Below are 20,833 nucleotides of genomic sequence, written 5' to 3'. Positions count from 1 at the left end.
CCCATTTTCACCTCATTGGATCTCTGGTTTGGAAAAGTCTGGATTAACAGTAAATTTATGACCCCAAACATAAATAAATAACAAAGCCAGAAGTCTATCTCTCAGGAAAAGAAAGATTATAATTATGTAACATGTCCTGACATACTTTGTCTAGACCTGTTATTGACAAGTCAATCACAGATGAATGCAGATCATCCGTCTGCACCAGTGGTCCCACTCTTCCTCACATGAGTTAGAAACTATGGTATTACCATCTGTGAAGTTAAATCCCAGCAGGCCATCAGAATCACATGTGAAATATAGTGCTTGCCACTCTGTTCACCCATGGAATTGTATGTGCGTAGATGATGGGTGCTTGAAACTCCGGAAATGTTTCCTCAGTGGCAGCAAAACACTTTGTGTCAAGTAGTTCTGAGAATCATTTTTATAGCATACACCAAGTTTATTATTCAAAACTCCTCACAGAGGAAAACTGCTGCCAAGGCAGTTATTTGAGTTTACGCGGCAGACCATGGCACACTCTGAAAAATTTACAATGCCCCCCTCCTCCCTGTTCCTGTGCTTGGAACTGGACATCTCCAACTTCCATTAACCTTCAGATGAATGAGCATGCTGCCAGAGAAGCCTGATTGAAAACAGAGTTAGGGTCAGCAGGCTCTGTCTCATCGTGCTTGTCCTCTCTTCTTCCTTCTACTGAACCACCTTTCTAATATAAACTGTGTGTTAGCACATTCTGTCACACATAGGCCGTCATTCTGAATACACATTATGTGTGTTTAAAATTGTTGTGGCGTTTCTGTGTCATTCTTCTCAGGTGCAGTTACAAGAGCTGCCCAGAAAGCCAGGTTAAAAAAAACAAAAAACACTTCAGCTTACTGATTTTATCTACAGTGCAATGAAAGCCATCAAAAGATAGCATGTTCGACAGTGTAAAGATGTGGTAGGCTACTGCAGAAAGTGTGGTAATTATGTGCTATAGTAAAACCATGACATACCTTCAGGGACATTACAGTAGATGGTATCTGTGGTTTGGAGCTTTACACAGATGTCCCTATTCATGCAAAATTTGTTTCTGTAACATTTTACTTTTCTCTGCTTGCTGCTCCACTCAATACCAAGCTATTTGAATTTTTGAGGTTACAATTCTTGATAAATGTGCAATTTTTTAAAGGAATATTTTGCCATCATTATTGCTTATTTTTAGGTCAGTCTACTAGAATCCGCTTGACTGGTCAAGTATGTGTAGGCCTACACAGACAATGAATTTGACTAATAATAACTTTTTTTTTTTTTTTTTTTTTTTTTTTACAGTTGAATTCCAGCTGGCTTCAACAGGTCTTACAACCCACTATTCACTGTGAGTGTTGTTCCCAGTCACTTATGGTGTTGGTTGTGCTCATCAACACCTGCGTGTTTGTCAAGGTATTTTTTGTATTTTGGGTGAGCCCATAAAGCTCCAAACACCCGCCTTTTACACCCGCCACCACACGGTGACACTGTTGCAGCACACAGAGATTAATGAGCTGAGAGCCCCCCTCACTTTTTAAAGATAAATTTCAGATGTCGGGATAACGAAACCCATCTCGTTATTTGTGTTAACACAACCAAACTCAACGCATTTTAATGTCGTATAAACACGAACTCTAAGACGTCATTTTTGCGCAAATGAACACAGGCTATATAATTGACACAGTCATTGTAAAAAAAACAAAACAAAAAACAAGCAGCAAGAGAAAAACTGCAACCTTGATGCTAGCTAGCCCTGCTAGCAACAGGAATCAACAGGCCTGCATCCTCTCCAGCTAACAGTTAGTGAGCGCCCATTTTCCACATTGGGATATGTGGCCTAAAGAATGAACTAATAACACCAAGAGGAGTCTGGTCTTTATAAGAGTTACAACAGATCTGCTCAGTGGCCTGGAGTTTAGTATAGTGATGTAGGCAACTGTATGCTTCAGTGCAGAGGAAAGCAAAGAACAAACACCTTCTTTATTAAGGTAAGAAAGCTTGCCCTACTTCCAAGTGTTGCTACTGTTTATTGTTGTTTAATTAACAGTGCAACAGTTTCAGGAGCTCATTGATCAATGTTTTGCTAATTGGTAAACGAATGAGTGCCAGTTAGCGTTATTCAGCGTTAACTATAGAGGTGGCAGACTGATGAATCTAGATGGAAAATACAGCTTCTTATGATATCAGTCACCACCAGATGTGTGGTGAGTGATGTGTGTACAGAGCCTTTGATGTTCCCTTGCAGCTGATTTATTTTACTGATTAAACCCTGTATTAATGTATAGAATACAGGTGCATACGTAAAATGCATCCTAGAGTTTTTGCACTAGACATCTGATATTTATGTTGTTTAAACGGCATGACTTTCTTACAGGATTTGTGGGTTATGGGGTCTCCGCTGTGTGTGTAATCCTCTGTGTTGTTACTCTGTGGTCAATGGAAACCTCATGTTGTGGTGTGTCAAGCAGGAGAGCAGGACCCAAAATGCAGACACAAGCAGGGTAGGTGCAGATCAGTGAATTAATAGACAAGGCTTACATGGTCAGGTAGACAGAGATAAAAAAAAAAACCCAACAACAACCAAGAAGAGCAGTCCCAACAAGCAAAATGAGTCCAAGAGGGAGCAGGCCTGTTTACACACTTGACACATGGTACAAAGATGATCTGACATAGAACAGGGGAGGGGAGCCAACGAGACACAGGTGAAACTGATCAAGACACAGGTGAAAACAATCAAAGCAATCAAAGACAGGAAGCAAAGCTAAAAGACACATGAGGGAAGGAGACTATTTCAAAATAAAACAGGAAATGACTGAACACAAGCCCAAAACCATGACACCTGTCTTATATCCAACTCTGACATGACATAAACACTGAAACTCACTGCAGCGTAGTGATTTTTGTTTGCATAAGTGGGCAACTGGTGTACAAACTACTAGTTGGCTCTCCAGTGGTTCTGTGATTATCATATGAGCTAGCTGACAGGGCTGGATGTTAGCCAAATAGCCAGGCAGCAGCAGAATAGCTGCCTCAACCTCTAAGTAGCCTACTATGGCAAATTGATAAAAAAAATAGCTATGGGTCTTTTTCATGGAAGACATTTGGATTTGTTACAGCTGGAAAAGCAGAGGTGTAGCTAATGGATCATGGAATGTGTAAATGGAATGCAGATATTAATTGTATTAATTAGACTTATGCTGTTCCTGTAACGACATGGCAAAATGTCTGCCCCTTAAAAGGATTTCTTGTCTAATTTTACAGATTCATGTTCTCTCAAATCGCCCTCCCTTGGTGGCAGATGTACTATAATTAAGCAAATAGAATCTATAGTTCTGCTTTTTAAGTAAAAATAAAATTGCTAACGGTGAGGGTGAAGTCTGAAGGCACAGAGTTCACTGGGGAGTGTTACATCAGATTTTGCCATCACGCTTACAATAGAATTATGGGATTCAATTTGACAAAGTGTCAGTTTAACTCTGTTTGAAGGATCATGGGGAGTCATGCCATGTTTTAGGACAAATAATATTTCTTCTGGCTCATCTGCAAGGCAACTGTAATCCTCACTAATCACTGAAAGTTTGCAGTTGTAATTGTTTCGCCGCTTGTTTCGCATTCTTTGGCATTCAGATGACGTGTTTCCTTTCCCGTGTTGTTTTTTTCTGTTGGCTGCATCTATCTGCAGCGGCAGGTGGATGATGCGTCAGCAGCAGCATGCGATTTTTCCTGCCAATCACGTCAATCCTAGTCTCTAATCCTTCACTTTCCTGCTTTTAAATCCTCACTTCAGGCGTCTGTGCTTTCCCATCTAGACAATCCATCTCCGCCAAGCTTTCCTCTGTGAGACGAGAGATCGTTGATGAGTGATAAAAGCTTAGACTTTAATCCCAAACACATACAGGATTATAGAACAAGTGTTGCACATTTGAAGTAAAGCAATAGCGCCTGCTGTGACTTTGAGAGCACGAGGTGGGAAGTTTTCTAGTTTACTTCACTCCAAGAAAATATCCAACTAAATACATTTTGATAATAACAGAACAGTCTATAGCCACATTTAACTGACTTCTAGTTTTTCTTGAGCACATTACAGTACTTTCCTCCTCAGATGTTTTTGATGTGTAAAATATTATATATTTTTATATTATATATAATATAAAAATAGATTTCAGCTGGTAAAATGAATTTAATGAGATTTCCAAAAGCTAATTGGTTTTCAGAGCACAAGTTCTTGTTCTTATACAGTTCTTATTTTCTCAGATATGTTGCTATTCTCTCATCAATTAATGAGAACAGCATTATGGATGGAAAAATTATGCTCTCATTAAATGTTAAACATTAATTAAAAGCTGAATACTCAGTCAGGGCTAATTGAATAGTTTTTATCAGTTGCAGGTTATCGGACAAAGACATAATAAAAATGATATACTATATCATCTAACCAAGGTTAGAGGAGTATGTTTCATTCTCCGGATGTGTGTAGAGGCTTAAAATCTCACCTTCCACTGTAATTATCAGAGGCCCCGCTGCCTAAGGCAGTAATCTCACTGTAGCTGAGGTGTTAGGATAGCACAGCGCAGCAGGCTACAAAACCCCACAGAGCTGTTAGACTGAGCTGACCCCAAGCATCGGTCAGGTCTGAACAGTTAAGTAGTCAGTGTTGACTCAACTGCAAGTTCTGTGACAATATTCAAAAGACACCAAACTTAACAACATGTTAGAAATTCCTCTAGTCAGGGTTGCCACGGGTCCTTGAAATCCTCGAAAGTTTGTGAATTTGAGGGGTAAAAATCAAGGCCTTGAAAGTTTTTGAAAATAGACATAAATAGACATGGGTCATTGAAAGTGCTTGAATTTATAAATTGAAGTTCTTTTGATATTTTTTTTTACTTACTTTAAGTAACATCACTGTAACGCAGCACAATTGAGAAGTGTTCACACATTCAAGCCTCTCTCTCTTTTTAATTGTTGTCTGTGAGCTTCTGTAAAGCCTGCTAGTTCTCATTATAAAAATTCTCACTATTGTAAAAGTAATTAACCTTGATCTGTGTCTCAAACTGTGCCATGTTGGGTCCTTGAATTTGGGGTAATTGGCCCTGGAAAGTCCTTGCATTTGATATTTAAGAAGGTATGGGAACCATATCTAATGGAAATGTGTAAAATAAATTATTTTAGTATTAAATATTTTATATGACCTTGAAAGAATAGTTCATTTTCCCAACATTTTGGGAAATATTCACTTTCTTGTAGAGTTTGGTGAGAAGATCGATACCACTCTCATACCAAAATAAGTATGAAGCTACAGCCAGCAGTTGGCTAACTGAGCATAGCAGAAAGACTGGAAACACAGGGAAACAGCTAGCCTGGCTCTGTCAAAAGCTAACAAAATCCGCCCACCAGCACCTCTAAAGCTCACCAATTAACACGTCTTGCTTGTTTAATCCCTGCAAAAACCAAAGCATAGTTCTCAAAATGTCGACTTTTTCCTTTTAAAGGGGCATTCCACCTGAATTATAGAATGATTTTCTTCACTTAGTATCACGCACTTACCTTTGTTGTAATTTGTCCAGTTTAGAGATATCAGTCTCTGAAATTTCTGCCGCCACACCAATACAATGGCCCAATACTTTAAAAAAATCACCAGCAACATGTCTTTCCAGAAACAATATCTGTGTCACGCTGAATAATCCACTCCCTTAGCTGTGAACAGTGTTTCAATGATTTTCGGTCTATGTCATCATCTGGCTACATCTGCCAATTTTTTTCTGGATTAATAGATGAATTGTTTGATCTATAGAATATGAGAAATGAAAAATGTCCCATCACAATTTCCCAGGGCCCAAGCTGATGTCTTCAAATTGCTTGTTTTTGTCCAACCAACAGTCCAAAACCCATACATATTGAGTTTATTATCACTGAAGACTTGCATATTGAAACAGCAATACTCACATTGAAGAAGTTGAACCAGAACCAACTTTTTGCATTTTACTTTAATGAATTGTTGTAAATCTAAAGTAACAAGAAATTTCATTAGAGAAATGCCAAAGGTATGTTTGAGGTCATTTAGAAACAGTGTCACCATTACTCAATTTGTCCACCAGAGAGCACTGACAAGTTTATTTTTCAACTGCAAAATGTCCATATCTCAACATTCATTATATACCTTCATCTAAATCCTACGCAATACCAAAAATGTAAGGGATTCTTACAGTAAATGTCTGTTATGTGTTTATATATAATGTAAATATAATTTTTAATGCTGTGAGCACCACTAGCACATTTTCCTTCACTTCCATTGTACTGGGATGAGGGGAGAAATTAGAGACAGATATCTCATAACCTGGGCAAATATAACCACACCTCTCTGCATGACTAGATACCACTACAGTAAAAGCATTTTTGTCATTTGGGTGAACCAACCCTTTAAAGTTGAAAAATGCTTTTGTCATCACTAGCTCTACATCATCTACGCACTTGTTCTTCTTGATCATGTCTTTGTAGGTAACTATGTAAGAAATAGCAATATAACACAGCAATTTAATTGGCAGTTAATTGTAGTTATTAGTGCTCTCAAATCATTTAAATCTCATTCAATTAGACACAGGTCCGCAGAAGTTCCCTGATGAAACGCAACATTCAGTTTTAACTTAAACACTAAACCCTGACAGAGGACTGTCATTATACATGTAATCCCTCTTGTTTATGTTTTGGCAGCAGCTTCCAGCCCCCACAGCCAAATCAGCAGGGATGACAGTGAAAGGAAATGGTCTTGTCAAGTGTGATTCATGCCCCCCTCCCCTCTCCTGGTGCCAGCATACAGACTTCTCAAGTGTAGTTTGAGAAGCTGCGGTACAGCAGATATGTCTACTCATATTACAGACTGCCATGCTTCCTCTTCACAGCATAATTTTCACTGACCAAGACCTTTGCCACTAAAAACACTTCCGTGAATATAAGAAAGTAGGGGTTGTGTGATGTGTGGGAATAGGTTGTCAGGTTTGTCAGTTTTATCTAAAACCATAAAAATATTAAGGGCAGTTTCTCTTGTCAGACTCAAATTTCCTTTCCTTTCATTTGCCATAAAGTTTTGCTAATGCACTCAACATTAGCCATTAACTGTTCATCCGCGAGTTCAGAGAAAGTGCATAATCCTGTTAGAGAGCATTTGAAATCATTTCACAGCAAGAGCATTTTTGTCTTTAAAATTCACACGGCGTTGCAGAGAAAATAAGAGTGCCGCATTCAAAAATCCTGCCTCGTGGATGGGAGATGCTTGTGGAGTGCTCAGAAGTTCAACTTTGAACTTCAGTCTGAGGTGTTTATCCTGGGATCCACATTTTATTCATCATAGTTGGGCAGATTCAATAAACAAATGAAAGTCTGTTTTTACACCGAACACAGGCAAAGTTTCATCAGCCTCTAGATACTTGGCCTAGATCCAAACTTTGACAGTATTTAAAAAGACAGTTCTTATACTTCAGAGATGTGCTGCGAACAGAACTCGCAGACCACCCAGTATCTATGAAAAGACTCCACATAATGTTCTCAAGGCATAAAAGCCAGACAGTTTTGAGTTGACAACAATTTTATCTCATCTAGACTTTGGCAGTGGGGTCTGTGTATTGAATCCTTCCTGTTTGTGCAGAGCTTTGTGTTGGCTGTGACCAAAATCAACCAGAGACTACAAAGCATTAGACATGAGGCTTGTCCTTTTAACTTAAGAGCCCAAGATCTGTTTATGATAGTGAGATAATAGTGAGATAATAGTGAGATATGAGCCGACAGTGTTTATGAGGCCACATTATTAGCAGATGAAGTTAATGCACAAATAACATTGGTCCAATTATGTTACAGCTGCTGTCCCTTTGTGCCCAGACATCAGATGCTGTTTTTATTATTGTATCTCTCATGCTGAAATAGAGTACAAGCTCAAGCTGGTCCCTAATCCATTCAACAATTGAGGATGTTGTTACAATTGCAGCAGAACAACACGAGAATGAGGGCAGAGAGAAGAAGAGAGCTTCAGTCATGTAAAGCTCAGCAGAAACAGAAGGGAAAAATCGAGGGGGATGCATTCTCTGCTGGAGGGAGAAATAGGCAGATGTGGTGAGCCAGCACCCGATTTTTTTTTTCTATCATGGGCACACACACACACACGCACACAAACCATTTTAAGTGCACAGCTAACCACCTCCAGGAAACCACATCACATTTTTGCCTTTCTCCCTTTATTCCGCCCATTACAGCGGTAACAGATACGATTAGTGGAGTTTAATGAGCTCTGCAGAGATGAGAGTTATGCTTGCTGCTCTCCTCTTCACAGCTACAGAATCCCCGGGGTTTGACTCCACCGAATGAATGATGTGTGTTCCCCCATCTCTGTCTCTTTATCGTCAGCATGTAAATCTTGTAGGTGGGAAGTCGGGTGGCATTATGTGCATTTGCGTACATGCTTGTAAACATGCATAATATGTAACCTGTTTATGTCTATGGTGTGCCCATGACCTGTGGTTTATTCATGAATGTTAAATTCTGTTCTGTGCTGTGTTTTTATGCGTGCATGAAAGAATGCAGAATAGGGCTGCAAATAATACTCGCACTCAAGAAACTGGAACTAGGAAATATTTTGGATTTTTGTTTGATATAAGATTTAAATGATTCATCATCCATGAGGTCATTCTTACTTGTATGTGTTTGACTGTTTTGCTGCTAAAATATTTTGTATCATGTATCACTGTATAGGACAACAGATTGTTCAGCCTGTATTCATGCATATTGTATGCTTATTGTGCCTAGTAATTTGGTTCCTTTTGATGGCCCGCCTTCATATCTCCCACCAGCCTCAACACTCAAAAACCCACAGAGAACCTCTCAAAACACTTCAAACATCATCTGAACAAACATCAGGTGTTGAGCAGTAATAACATCACTTAAGACTATATATAATATGCTGAAAATATCCTTGCAAAGCAATGGAGATTCTCTCATGAGACATAACCGTGCATTAAAACATCACATTCCTATCAGGTCATCTATTTTCACACTAACAGATAGCCTTAAACTTGATGTATTAATTTTAAGATTGTTGTTCTCCTTTTCATCTTTTATGCCGTGAAGCCTGGGTATGTTTCTCACCCAAGTGATGTGATTGATTTTCATATATTTCACAGTGTAATTAAATTAAATGGGAGTGCTGTAAACAACATTAGACTACTTCGGTTTACAGGCATTAAGATTAGCAAAAGGGCTGTACTGTAGTGCTTTATTGTTATCATTAGGGGGCAGTGTTGTATAGCACTACTACCATGCGAGATCATTTACTCTGTCAAAATGCTTTTGGATGCTGCATTCCCTCAATTAAAATCTATGCCATAACATTTTCTGGTTTATAAACCACTCCACTTAGATCAGGACTCCTTGCACAGTAGTTGTTTACTGCCCTGTTTTCTTCAGTTACTCCTCAGCAGCAGCTTCAGAGTCATGGTCTGTGTTGTAGTTCACCCTCTGCTTAAAACGTCTTGTTTCTTTATTTCTCCTGTCAAATGCAGTGTTAGAATAACATTTTCTGCATGAAAATATGAATTTCTTACGTGTTTCAATCAACAAAACCTCTACTTGATCACGAGCATATCTTCAGCTGCTTCTCAGAGCCTAACAAGAGTTCACGATTGCCTAAAATAACTCTATTATTATGATGTTAATGGTGCCATTTATGATCTCACGCATGCTTGAATTAATTAGTTTTATCTTTACAGCTCTTATATCCCATCTGTTCCATTTGCCAGATGTTTAAAAGGTGCATAATTTTAAACTGTGCTTAACTGTGCACACACTAGCACCAAAGGAATTAGTTTCACCAATATGAACACAAAAAGGAGTATTCCCTGGCTGGAACTGTCTCCTATTATGTGGCCATTGGATACTTTGATGCAAACCCGTCTGGAAAATGTGATTTTTTTAGAAAAGCAACAAGCCAAATTGAACTATTCAGCTTCTTTTTATTAGATGTGTCTATGGCAGAAAACGGTGAGCAAGTTCTTTTCAAATGAAATACTGTATGAAAAATCAAAAAGGGACCCATGCACTCTGTCTGATGAATAAAAGTTACAATTTTTATTTCACACTGGCTATCGGCATGTGAAGTTGTTGCCCACAGTCATTGACGACTGCTGAGGGAATTAACAAAAAGTTAATTTATTTATACAGACTTTGTTCACAAGAATGTCTCAAAGGACTTAACAACGAAAGAGAAAAAGTCTGCTTAGATATAACTAATTAATAATCAATCACAGGAAAAGTGAAGCTATACATTATTATACACAATAGCATCTTGGAGAGATATAATAAGTAGGCCTGGGTATTGTGTAAAGATTTCATTACTGGTTCAGATCAAAGCTCCAGCAATACCTGTAGTATTAAGAGCAACTTTATCATGAAAATAATGGTTCCTTAATAAATAAGGTTGTTACTCAATACTTCAAATGTAGGTGGAGCTTTGATACTTGGACTGTCCTTCCCGATTCACCTTGCAAGTAGGTGAAGTAGTGCCAGAACCCAACTTGAGAGAATACATTAGAATAAGAAATATATGATGTCATTCACAATTTGACCTGAAACATACACTACTTCCTAACAGAGAGTAAAATGTCCCTTCTTCCAAAATCCATTTTTAGTTCATGAAGAAGATTAACAATATAAGGTTATAACTACAACTGCACACTGTTTTACATACTGCGTACACCTTATGTGCAGTGTTAAGTGAAGGTTTTCGATACTTCAGATCAAAATGAACAATTTGGGTGAGTATGACCTTGTACAGCTCAGTGCATAGCAGCAAATGTAAGTCTGACATCAGAAACCCCAGAAATGGATTTTGCCCTTTCAATCTATATTTCTCAACATTTCTTCAAGATTTCATATGTGCTGCGAACAATTCCCATGAAATGAGCCCCTTTTATCTCCACTTTAGCCTGACTATTGCACCTTATCCTGTTAGGTTTGCTGCATACATTCTTTCAACATTTTTCATCGGTAGTGATCTTATTTCCCCTGGCACCCAGAGTTCTCCCTACTGAACAGGTAAAGGCCTGACAGTGTGCCGCTGTGTGCCGCTCCTCCTCATTTGTTGTACTGTTCCTGCTGTATAGGAATTTGCCTGTACTGGTGAGACAGATAGAAAAGAGACAGGAAAAGTGCAAGAGCTGAGCTGGAATGACAATTTTATTTTCTTTACATCCATTGTAACCTAACTACTGCATATGTATCTTTGTTTTTCGTTCCCTCCTCCACAACTTTGCCCCTTTTTCATCAGCTTTTGGATTTGCTGAAGGCAAGCTGCAGGTGAAATCTATTTCAGTTTGCAGATGAAGACACAGAATGACAGTCCCTGTAGTTTGGTGTATTTTGCATCGTTATCCTTTGGCAGCAATGTCACTGCATTACCCCGTCCGTCACAGTTATATAGTGGGTTGCTTCGGTAACACAGAATATGTGATTGAAAGTAAAGTTGTATGTAGTCAATATCAGTTAAAACCTGTAAAAATGTTATACCATACTATAATGTTTGGTCACATAGGGCCTAACCTGAGTGAACAGATCAGGCCACCAAAGCACCAGCTTCTATTAGTAATGATGAATTATAATCTATAATTTGAAACCACCACACAACCATAATATCTATAATCAATAATTGTAGCTGTTTGGCCCATTGTTGACGAAAGTGCAGCATGAAGAATGAGAGAGATGTCCCTGATGAAGTGTTTATGTGTACATATGATTATTGTCCTGAATCGATTTTTGTTGATAAACCTTTAAAAAAAAAAAAATGTATTGTGTGCTTCATTAAACTGGTTAATAGTTTGTCTGAAATGATGTGTGATGCTTCCAAACCATGTGGTTGTACCCTTTTCAAAGGCTTAATGATCCCAGTGTGGACAATCAATATTTGATGTTGGATATACAGGGTAAAGGTTACTGTGTGTGTGTGACCCATCGTACCTCAGCAAAATACCCATATTGATTTCAGTGCATAGTGTAGCTTTCATGATCGATGGCTATGAATTTTAATTTTATACATGATGTATACACTACGGTGGCGATTTGTCTAATCTGTTGCTAGTTTTAAAATGTCTTCATTATTGACACTACATGAAGCCTTCTGATTTTACATGCAGTAAATTAATAAATTATTTTGGGATAACGTGATATTTATTTATTTATGTTATATTTCAATTTATGACATTCACTCAGTTGTCAATTTATTAGGGAATAATTTGGGTATTTAACTACATGTTTATTATTGAGGTTGTAGTTTGCAGTGGTGTTGAACTGGACTGAATTAAATTTAGAGTAAAGCTGCAAATAACAATTATTTTCTCGATTTTATTGATTTATCCTCTGATTATTTTCTTGACAAATTGATTTATCGTTTGGTCTAAAAAAGTCTGAAAACAGTCAAAAATGTCACATCACATTTTTCAACGAATGAAGTTTTCAAAATGCTTGTTTTGCTCAAAAATATTCAATTTATGGTCATACCAGCAAATATTCACATTTTATAAGTTGTGAATTTTTGGCATTTTTAGTTTAAAAAAATATTTAAATGATTAACCAATTAACAAAAAAATATTTTTTTTGCTGTTGAACTGTTGTATTGGATCTCATTCGATTTTACAGGTGTGCCTAATAAAGTGGCCACTGAGTATGTTTTTTTTTTCTTCTAACATCCAAGCCTAACTTTGATGAAAATCTGTGTCAAACATGCTTCTGGTCATTTAGAGTGCAGACAGCTGAACGAGCTCTTGAAAAAATCACCCAAAGCACACAATAGTGCTCCACCAATCTTATCAGCTTGCCCTACACAGCAAAACCAAATTTACATCCTGACTTTGCTCCTGCATTCTTTGTGTTTGGCATCAAATTATTTCCCATACATCTCAAAGCTGTGCTGGCTCGCCTATTCAGTGTTCATGTTCTCAGGATATGAACTGGAAAATTATTAATATCACACAGTTTTTGATTCACAATTGCTGCATGTTCATTAATTGGCCAGTGGAGGGCACTAAGAGCAAGCAGCTGAAATCGCATCTGCCAAAGCTCCACTGAAGGAGAGAAGAGGTTTTATTCATAATTGCTAATGAGCGTCTGTGTGGTTTCCACTTCAGTAAAAAATATTCTCAGGAAGAGAAAATGTGGCCTTTTGCCTTTTTTAAATTAACCACAATTAAGTATACACTGAAAAACGTGTAGGAACAGATTCTTGCACACTCACCAGCTTACTGTAGTCAATTTACTTAGATGTTAAAACAGTGTTGCGGTGGACTGGCCAGAATGTCTGTGAACTCAGGCGACAACCAGCCCACTCACGTATTAAAACATCTTACGTCTACTCAACTCTCACCTCGAGGGGACACAGTCTTCCTCTTCAGCCCCCTCTTTCCCTTCTTATCTCTGCCGCCTTCAGTGCCGACTTGTCAAATTTCCTACTCAAAGCTCGTTTGCTTGGAAATGTCAGCCACGGTGAAAGAATTTTTTGGTTATGTAACACATTAATCTATGCTCTCTCTCTCTTTTTTTTGCGTGGGCTTTTGTGTGTAAAAGAGCCTTTATATTTGCATCCTGAAAAGACCCTATCCAGATTCTTGGCCTAAAATCATCCTCTATATGCATTTAGCAGGTTGGATTTCTTTATTTGGCAGAAATGTGCCAGTGGATGATTCCAGAAGAACACAAGAGATTTAATGGCTCAGAGTCTGTATCAGATGACCTCTGGACAGAAGGTCAAACCTTGATCACTGCACCTCTGTCTCCCTTTGTAACTGAGAAAGCTTTAAGTTTGAGGTTTTAGCAAATTTAAATGCTGGGAAGATAGATAATGAGACATTAGGGGTTAGTGTAGCAGCTCATGAAAAATACAAAAGATAATTTTGTGCTAAAAAGGCACAAAAATATGGAAATTGCTTTTCCTCCAACTCTTTCATTTATCCAACATTTCCAACATGTGGGTGGCCTCGGAAATAGTTGTGTTGACCTTTCAAAGACTAAGGGGGATTAATGGTAAATGGAAGAGGGCTGAGGAAGTCTGTGTGTGTGTGTATGTGTGTGAGAAGGAGGAAATCCAGTAGGGCTGCCATGGCTAGTTTAATGTGGAAGCCTAGCTGGAGAGGAAACCTAAAAGGAGAGGTTTGCCAGGGACACACAAGGGCAAGAACACGGAAACAAAAACAGGATGGCTCTCAGGCGGACATGGAACATTCTGGACCAGAAAGGGCGTTGACAAAGAAAGTCGGTGACAGTGTGACAGTAGGAAAACGTTTTCTTCCACTATGTTATCTCTGTTGTTCCTGCTCAGTACGTGAAAGAAATGTGTGTGTGTGTGTGTGTGTGTGTGTGTGTGTGTGTGTGTGTGTGTGTGTGTGTAGTGGCGCTCTGGTATTGAAAGCATTTTATGATCCACTTAAGCCTGCCTGCACTCTGATAAGGAGGACATATAAAAAGCTATAATTTCTACTTTTTAATTGTGTTTTGTAATGCCATATTTTTCCTGGAGGATCAAAAGGAGTGCAGTTTAAGTTAAATTCACCAGATTAATGACTGATATTTTTAATCACCACGTCAAAATCCAAATAGAAGAAATGCTCTGTGTGTTAACAGCCTATTTGTGATGACATTTATTTTGTGTCTCCTCACTAGCTGTGCAGTCTCTGAACAGCCTGAATGACCAGATTGCAAGCTTCATGGTGACTGGACCCAAGCCCCTGGAGCAGGAGGAGCATGCCTTTCTTCCTCCTGAGAAGGACACACTGCAGAAGTCCATGACCCTGATGAGGCACCTCCTTGTGGATGCACAGGTACAAGAAACAGTACATTCATTAGCTCACAAGAAGGCAGGTGGGGCTAGAGAAAGAGAGACTCATCACTGACAAAATATTTGTTGGATACAGGTTAGGGGGATTCAGCTCCTCAGGTCTTACTCCACCTGGGAGTTGAAGGGTGGCTGGTATTACAGGCTGGTCACACCGGCATTTGTAACAGCAAAATTTCTAGGGCTGTCCCTGAATCAGGATTTTCAGAGTCGAGAAGTCATTTTGAGACTCGGTTTGTAAAGTTTACAGCCTGCCATGCTCTTGCTCCTGCATTGCTCTGTGAACAATGACACAGCTAAAAAAAAAGAAAAGTGCATTGATTCAACTGGCCTTCTCTACTTTTAGGGGGAAAAATTTCCACCAAAATTAAACCGTTGGTGGCGTTTTTGTTCAGTGCTGAAAATTGAGTTCAACTTTGGTGAACTTTGATATACAAATTTGTGCTGTTGACCAATTGCAATCCGTGAAAGCTTTCATTCTAGTTCTGTAACACATCCTGGATGAAGTCACAATGTCACCACCTTCTAACACCACCTATTTTGAGTGAATCTTGCTGTGCCAGTTTCATGGTGTGATCATGGCACTTACATTTATGGTGTTTAAAAAGGATTTCTGAAGTTGCCTAGACATTCATCCTTTAATCTCCAAAAACAGAGTACTGCAGATGACCCAGCTGCATGAATACAATATACAGGACATGTGCGATTAGTACTAAAAACATTAGTCACTTGATTAGTCAGTCAACAGAAAATGTATCAACAGCAATTTAGATAACTGATTAATCATTCAAGTCAGTTGCTCGTTCCAGCTTCTCAGATTAGAATATTTGCAGCTTTTCTCTGAATGCTTTTGTGTTTTGGACTGTCAATGCAAGCCATTTGATTCAAGACTTCACTTTGGGTAAGTTGTGATGAGCATTTCTTTTTCTGTTTTTACTAATTTCTGATATTTTATAGACTAAAAGAGTAATTGTTGGATAAATCTGGAAAATAAGTGAGGGATAATCAGTTTGAAAATAATCATTAGTTGCAGACCCATGTGCAATACAGTGAGATTATCCAGGACTGATATAAAACAAGAAATTTAATCCACCTTATAAATTGCTGGATAATGTGATCTTGGAGAACAAAGGTCAAGAAAGACGCTTGAATTTGTGAAATCACAACATTGTGAAACCTAGATTGTGCCAATACCTGGCAGCCTTGTAGTGTAGGAGTAGACTTTATGCTTCATTTTGTACCAGTGCAAATTGTTTGTGAAGACACAGAATGTTATTTCTGAGCGGCTCCGGCAAAGGGCCTCAGATGAAATGAAAATATTGACTGTGTGTAATAGGGGTGCAACAACAAGGTTACATTTCCTCCATCAGAGTCAATTGCCACTTAAATCCCTTAGTGCAATGATGGATCTACTGAATAGAACGTAGTGTTAGACAGTATTCTAACAGTTAATTTGTCTTTTCTTGCCACCTCACTCCCCACCCCCCTCATTTGACTGAATCTTCCTCCAAGTCCTCTTATTCAGAGATGACCCCAATGTCCTCAAAAATGAATTTTCTGGGGAATCAATCAACCAAGTAAGCAGCTGTGAGAATGTTTGAGGATTGATGTTTGTGGACTGCTAGCGAGGCACCTTTTGTTAATAAATTAATTTGCTGAACCATTATTGTCGTGTCAAATACAGACGATGGGGACATGACATTATTGGCACCCTCTCTCCTACATGTATTCTCTCTCCCACAGTTTTCTCTTCTTGTTTCGCTCATGTTCTTGCTGATAATTTCACGTAACCTTTGTGAGGGAAGAGGAGGAGATGAGAGACTGGATTCCTACAAGCTCCAATTATAGAGGAGGGAGGATGCAGCCAGCTGAAGTGGCAATGTCAAGAGTGTGACTGAGCTGTTTGTGATTTAATATGCATATGCTTTTAGTGATCATTTGTTACAATGTCATTTGTATCCCCTCACACAAATACAAATTAATTTGTGCTTAAATTTACTGTTTAAGCTAAAACGTAACAGATGTTGTTGAATAAAATGGTCATGAACTCTAATCTACAGCAAGGTTGCAAGGCTTTAAGTGCTTGTTGGTTGCCTCTCTATTTGGCCATTATTATATGTCATCATTTATACAAAACTAAAATGGGTTACCACACAGATCCAAACAAAGTGCACCTACTTAGCATTTTTGCCTCTTTGATTCTCTCAGTCTCCTGTTGTGTATTTCTTTCTGAGGCTAAAAAGTTCTATTTAATGCTCAAATCCCAAGGAAAATCCACTTGCACACCAGGACAGGTGATGTGGAGACTACTGAGTGACTGCTGACTGACACTGAACGTGCCTTTCTCCTTTTTTCACTTAAATTCTCATTCTCCCTCTAAAAGACAGGTAGCCATCTTTCTTTCAACAACACAGCAGAGTCTGTCTGGTTAGTTTACTCGCATTCCTGGTACTTCTCATTCTGTCAGCACTCTTTTGAACGTTGTTCTTTTCATTTTAGTCATAGCACAAGTAAAATGTCATGAAGCAGGTGTCTTATCAGTAAAGATTGCTGTCCATTTTTGATTCCTCAGAACAAGAAGCTCCATGCAGTATAAAGAAGCTGATGTGTCAATATTGAGAATATATAACATTTCTGTATGTTTGTCAGGTCCAACCTGTAGTGTGTAAAAGATGGTGATAACAGAGAACAGAAAACGTTCATGTCCATAATATAAGATGATTAAGTATTACAGTAATTTGAGGGTTTCTATGGCCATGGAAAACCTGGAAATGTCACAGACCTGGAAATGTGATCTCCAGGCATTTGATGGTTGGAAAAATAGCATGTACCCATGACATCACAGTTTAATGCCACACCAAATAACACATTTCTTGATTACGCAAATCTCCAAATGATAACCAAGTTGAGAAAACACAAGAAATGGCAAATTAAAATGATGTATTTAATAACAAAATTAAATTTAGACCCACATATGTAGGTGGCCAGCATTGTTTCAGAATTGAAAAAGAATTATTATAGCTAAAGCTACAATAAACAGAACATTGTTTTAAACAATTTTGATTATTGTCATTGTCATATTTGGCTAAAATAATGATGAATAATTAAAAGTACAAGTTAAACAAAATCTATGTTGCATAAGACTAGACTTAGCATGAAGCATCAGAAAAAATATCAACAGTTGACATATGGATGATTTTGATACTTTAAAACACTATTTGATTTACAGTATAGTTTTCATCTTGTCATGCCCCCAAGTAAATTTATAATCATGTATGATATATGTAAAATGGGTAATAAAATTGTAACTGATTTTTTTCTGTTTCTGGGTATGATCAAATTAAAGTGGTTGCCACTTCATTTTGTTTTACTTCAACCTGCTGGTTTGCAGTAACTGAGGGGGCCACCAGCCACAAATCTCTGAAAAACTTCTCAAATCTTCCTTCACCTTTCTCAACTTTATCATGACATATCATTAGACCATGACAATTTTAACAAACCACTACTAATGTCCTGCAAGAGACAGCCCACTGCAGATCAGGATCTTTCTTTTCCTCCAAAGGCCCATCTGGTGTGTATCCTGCAGTCAAGCTGGGAGGAGATTGGCTGCTGAGCTTTTGCCACCGACCCTCCCTCTATCTCCCCTTCCCCTTGCTGTACCTGGCTGTGACTACATTAGCTGAGCTGTCACTCATCAGTGGAGGGAAATAGGGGGAGGGAAACGGAGAGTTTGAGCACACGGGGGGATGTCGACAGCGTTTGAGGCCCAGTAAAGGTGACTTTGACATTGACTGAGTGGAGACACTGATAAATAAGAACTATCTGACTCCCTCCAACCTCCACTCTGCTCTAATCATCAGCGGAGAGCTGCAGACACGTCTGTCACTCTTACAGAATAAGCAAAGCAGATTCATACAGTGGTCTTTTTTTTTTTTTACAAGTGCAGAGTTGCACAACATTTTAGAGCTAAACAATCAATATAGAAACATATCGGATCAATACTTCATGTAATGAAATTTTCACAAAAAGCCAGTGATTGTGAGCCCTTTGTTATATGTATTGAACACAGGGCAAATCAATATTGCTAGCATTGCCAGCTCCTCTGAGAGAATCAATATTGTATTGTTGTAAAGGGTGCAAAGTTAGCTTCACAATTAAGTATTGTAGATCTACTAAGTCTTCTTTTTCTGAACTCACAAACATGGATACAGTAATATTTAAATCTCTGAAAACATTTGTGTTGTATGTTGTAAATGGATGGTAATTTTGACTTAAAGCTGCACTAATCAATATTTTCATATTAACAATAGGTCAAATGACTATGTGTAATCTAAATCTAAACTCTGTAGTTACTCTCAGCTCTTTAAGGCATTTTGGCGTCTTTATGCTAATTTTTTTGGTTTTACAACTTGCAACTTCACTGTTTTGGTTCAGTGTCACTGCTCTCATCAACCTAATTTCTAATGCTAATGTTGCTCCATGTCTTCTGGATGTGTAAATAGGCAACATGTTCACCATACATTTATATTACATGTATCAACTTTTTAAGTTGATAAAATGTCAAAGTTGTGTTTACTGCTTGTTCTGCTGCCCCCAAGTGGCCAAAGAAAACTATTAATACTGCTTAAATGACAGCATATGCTAAGGTAATAATACCCCTATCTAGAGTTAGTGTAGACTGCATACAGTCAGTTGTATCAAATCAAATCCTGGAAGTTTCCAAATTAATATTTCAACACAAAGGACTGACTTCCACATATATTAGGAAGTAATGCTGGACCTGTGCCCAGGGTCATGGAAGAGCGCAGGCTGCGCACAGTCTTAGAGGACTGGGGGGAGGTGCTGTAGAGGGAGCGAGTGTGTGATGGGTCTGGCTGGGTCAGTCTGTCCCTCTCTGATTGGGGCCTCAGCTGGCCCTCCAGAGCATGGTTCTTACCCATGCATAATACATCACCTTGGTCCCATCTGCCCTCTCAACCCTTCCTCTGACTTCACCAGGCCTGTCTAATAGGCCCTGCAACAATGAGGGCCAGCCAGATATGCTGCCATGTGCTACTATGGTGATGGCTTATTGTGGCCCAGCTCAATCCCACAGTGTGACAAATGAGAATGGCAATTGGGTAATTTGGTTCAAAGAGAGTTTTGCCTTCATCTACTGTTGAAAATAGTAGGAGTGTTTCCTAGCTTTTACTCGGCTGTCAAAACATTCAGCAGTATTTTCAGAATACTAGAATTAGCTCACCCAAGTTCACGGCTTCAGTGTGTTGTTTGAATTTCAAAATGATTATTTCATATCAAAGGCAGCAACCTTGAACTTGGTCAGTTGTTTAGAAGTCTCATTTTCACATTTTCGATTAGTTTATTCCTATTTCTATTTGCTTTTCCTCAAAGTTATAATTGCTGATCTCTGTGAATGTTATTCGCAGTGATGGTACTTATACAGACAAGGTCAAACCCTTGTCATTTTTAATGCTGATGCGGTCAAGAGTATTGCACTTAATGAAATGCCCAAGGATATCTCATTCATTGAGTGGATAGTATCCAGAAGGAATATGTAAAATTATGTCTTTCACTCTTTATCTGCTACTTGCAATCAGTTTTTTTTTGGGCCACACAAAAATTGAATTGTCGGTGCAAGATGCATGATATTACTCCTCTAGCTGGTGGACTTATATGTTGAGCAGATTGAAAATGACGGCTTATCTTGTAAGGAATAAATTGAAAACCATTTCATTATAGGAATACAGTTCTGAATGTTGCCTGCAGAGAAAAGAGCTCTCTGTCATAGTGAAATAGTAATGGTATGGGAATTGTCATGCATCAGTAGGAAATTATATAATCTAAGAAACTGTATCCTTTACTTCTACTTGAACTGTGATAATCAGTGTGGGAAGTAACACATTATCATTTGTTGTAAAAATGTATAAGAAATGAATCAAAATATATCTTTATACTTGGTCGTTATGC

At 38.4% G+C, this 20,833-nt stretch overlaps 1 protein-coding gene and 1 long non-coding RNA gene across 4 annotated transcripts in view; both read left to right on the top strand.

The window, feature by feature from the left end:
* LOC122882907 (kazrin-like) overlaps positions 1-20,833 on the top strand; it is a 170,705-nt gene that overhangs the window by 5,294 nt on the left and 144,578 nt on the right. For all 3 annotated transcript variants that reach the window (XM_044210835.1, XM_044210834.1, XM_044210836.1), the window contains exon 2: positions 14,695-14,852. In XM_044210835.1, the coding sequence (XP_044066770.1) occupies positions 14,695-14,852 (158 nt within the window). The remainder of the gene's footprint in view (positions 1-14,694; positions 14,853-20,833) is intronic.
* Positions 1,324-11,862, top strand: LOC122882910. Its single transcript, XR_006379493.1, has 3 exons — positions 1,324-1,997; positions 7,985-8,109; positions 8,250-11,862. It is a non-coding gene; the product is annotated as an uncharacterized LOC122882910 (long non-coding RNA).

This window comes from Siniperca chuatsi, linkage group LG10, assembly GCF_020085105.1.
Source record: "Siniperca chuatsi isolate FFG_IHB_CAS linkage group LG10, ASM2008510v1, whole genome shotgun sequence".
Classification (NCBI taxonomy): domain Eukaryota; kingdom Metazoa; phylum Chordata; class Actinopteri; order Centrarchiformes; family Sinipercidae; genus Siniperca; species Siniperca chuatsi.
This window is presented reverse-complemented; position numbering and strand designations above follow the sequence as displayed.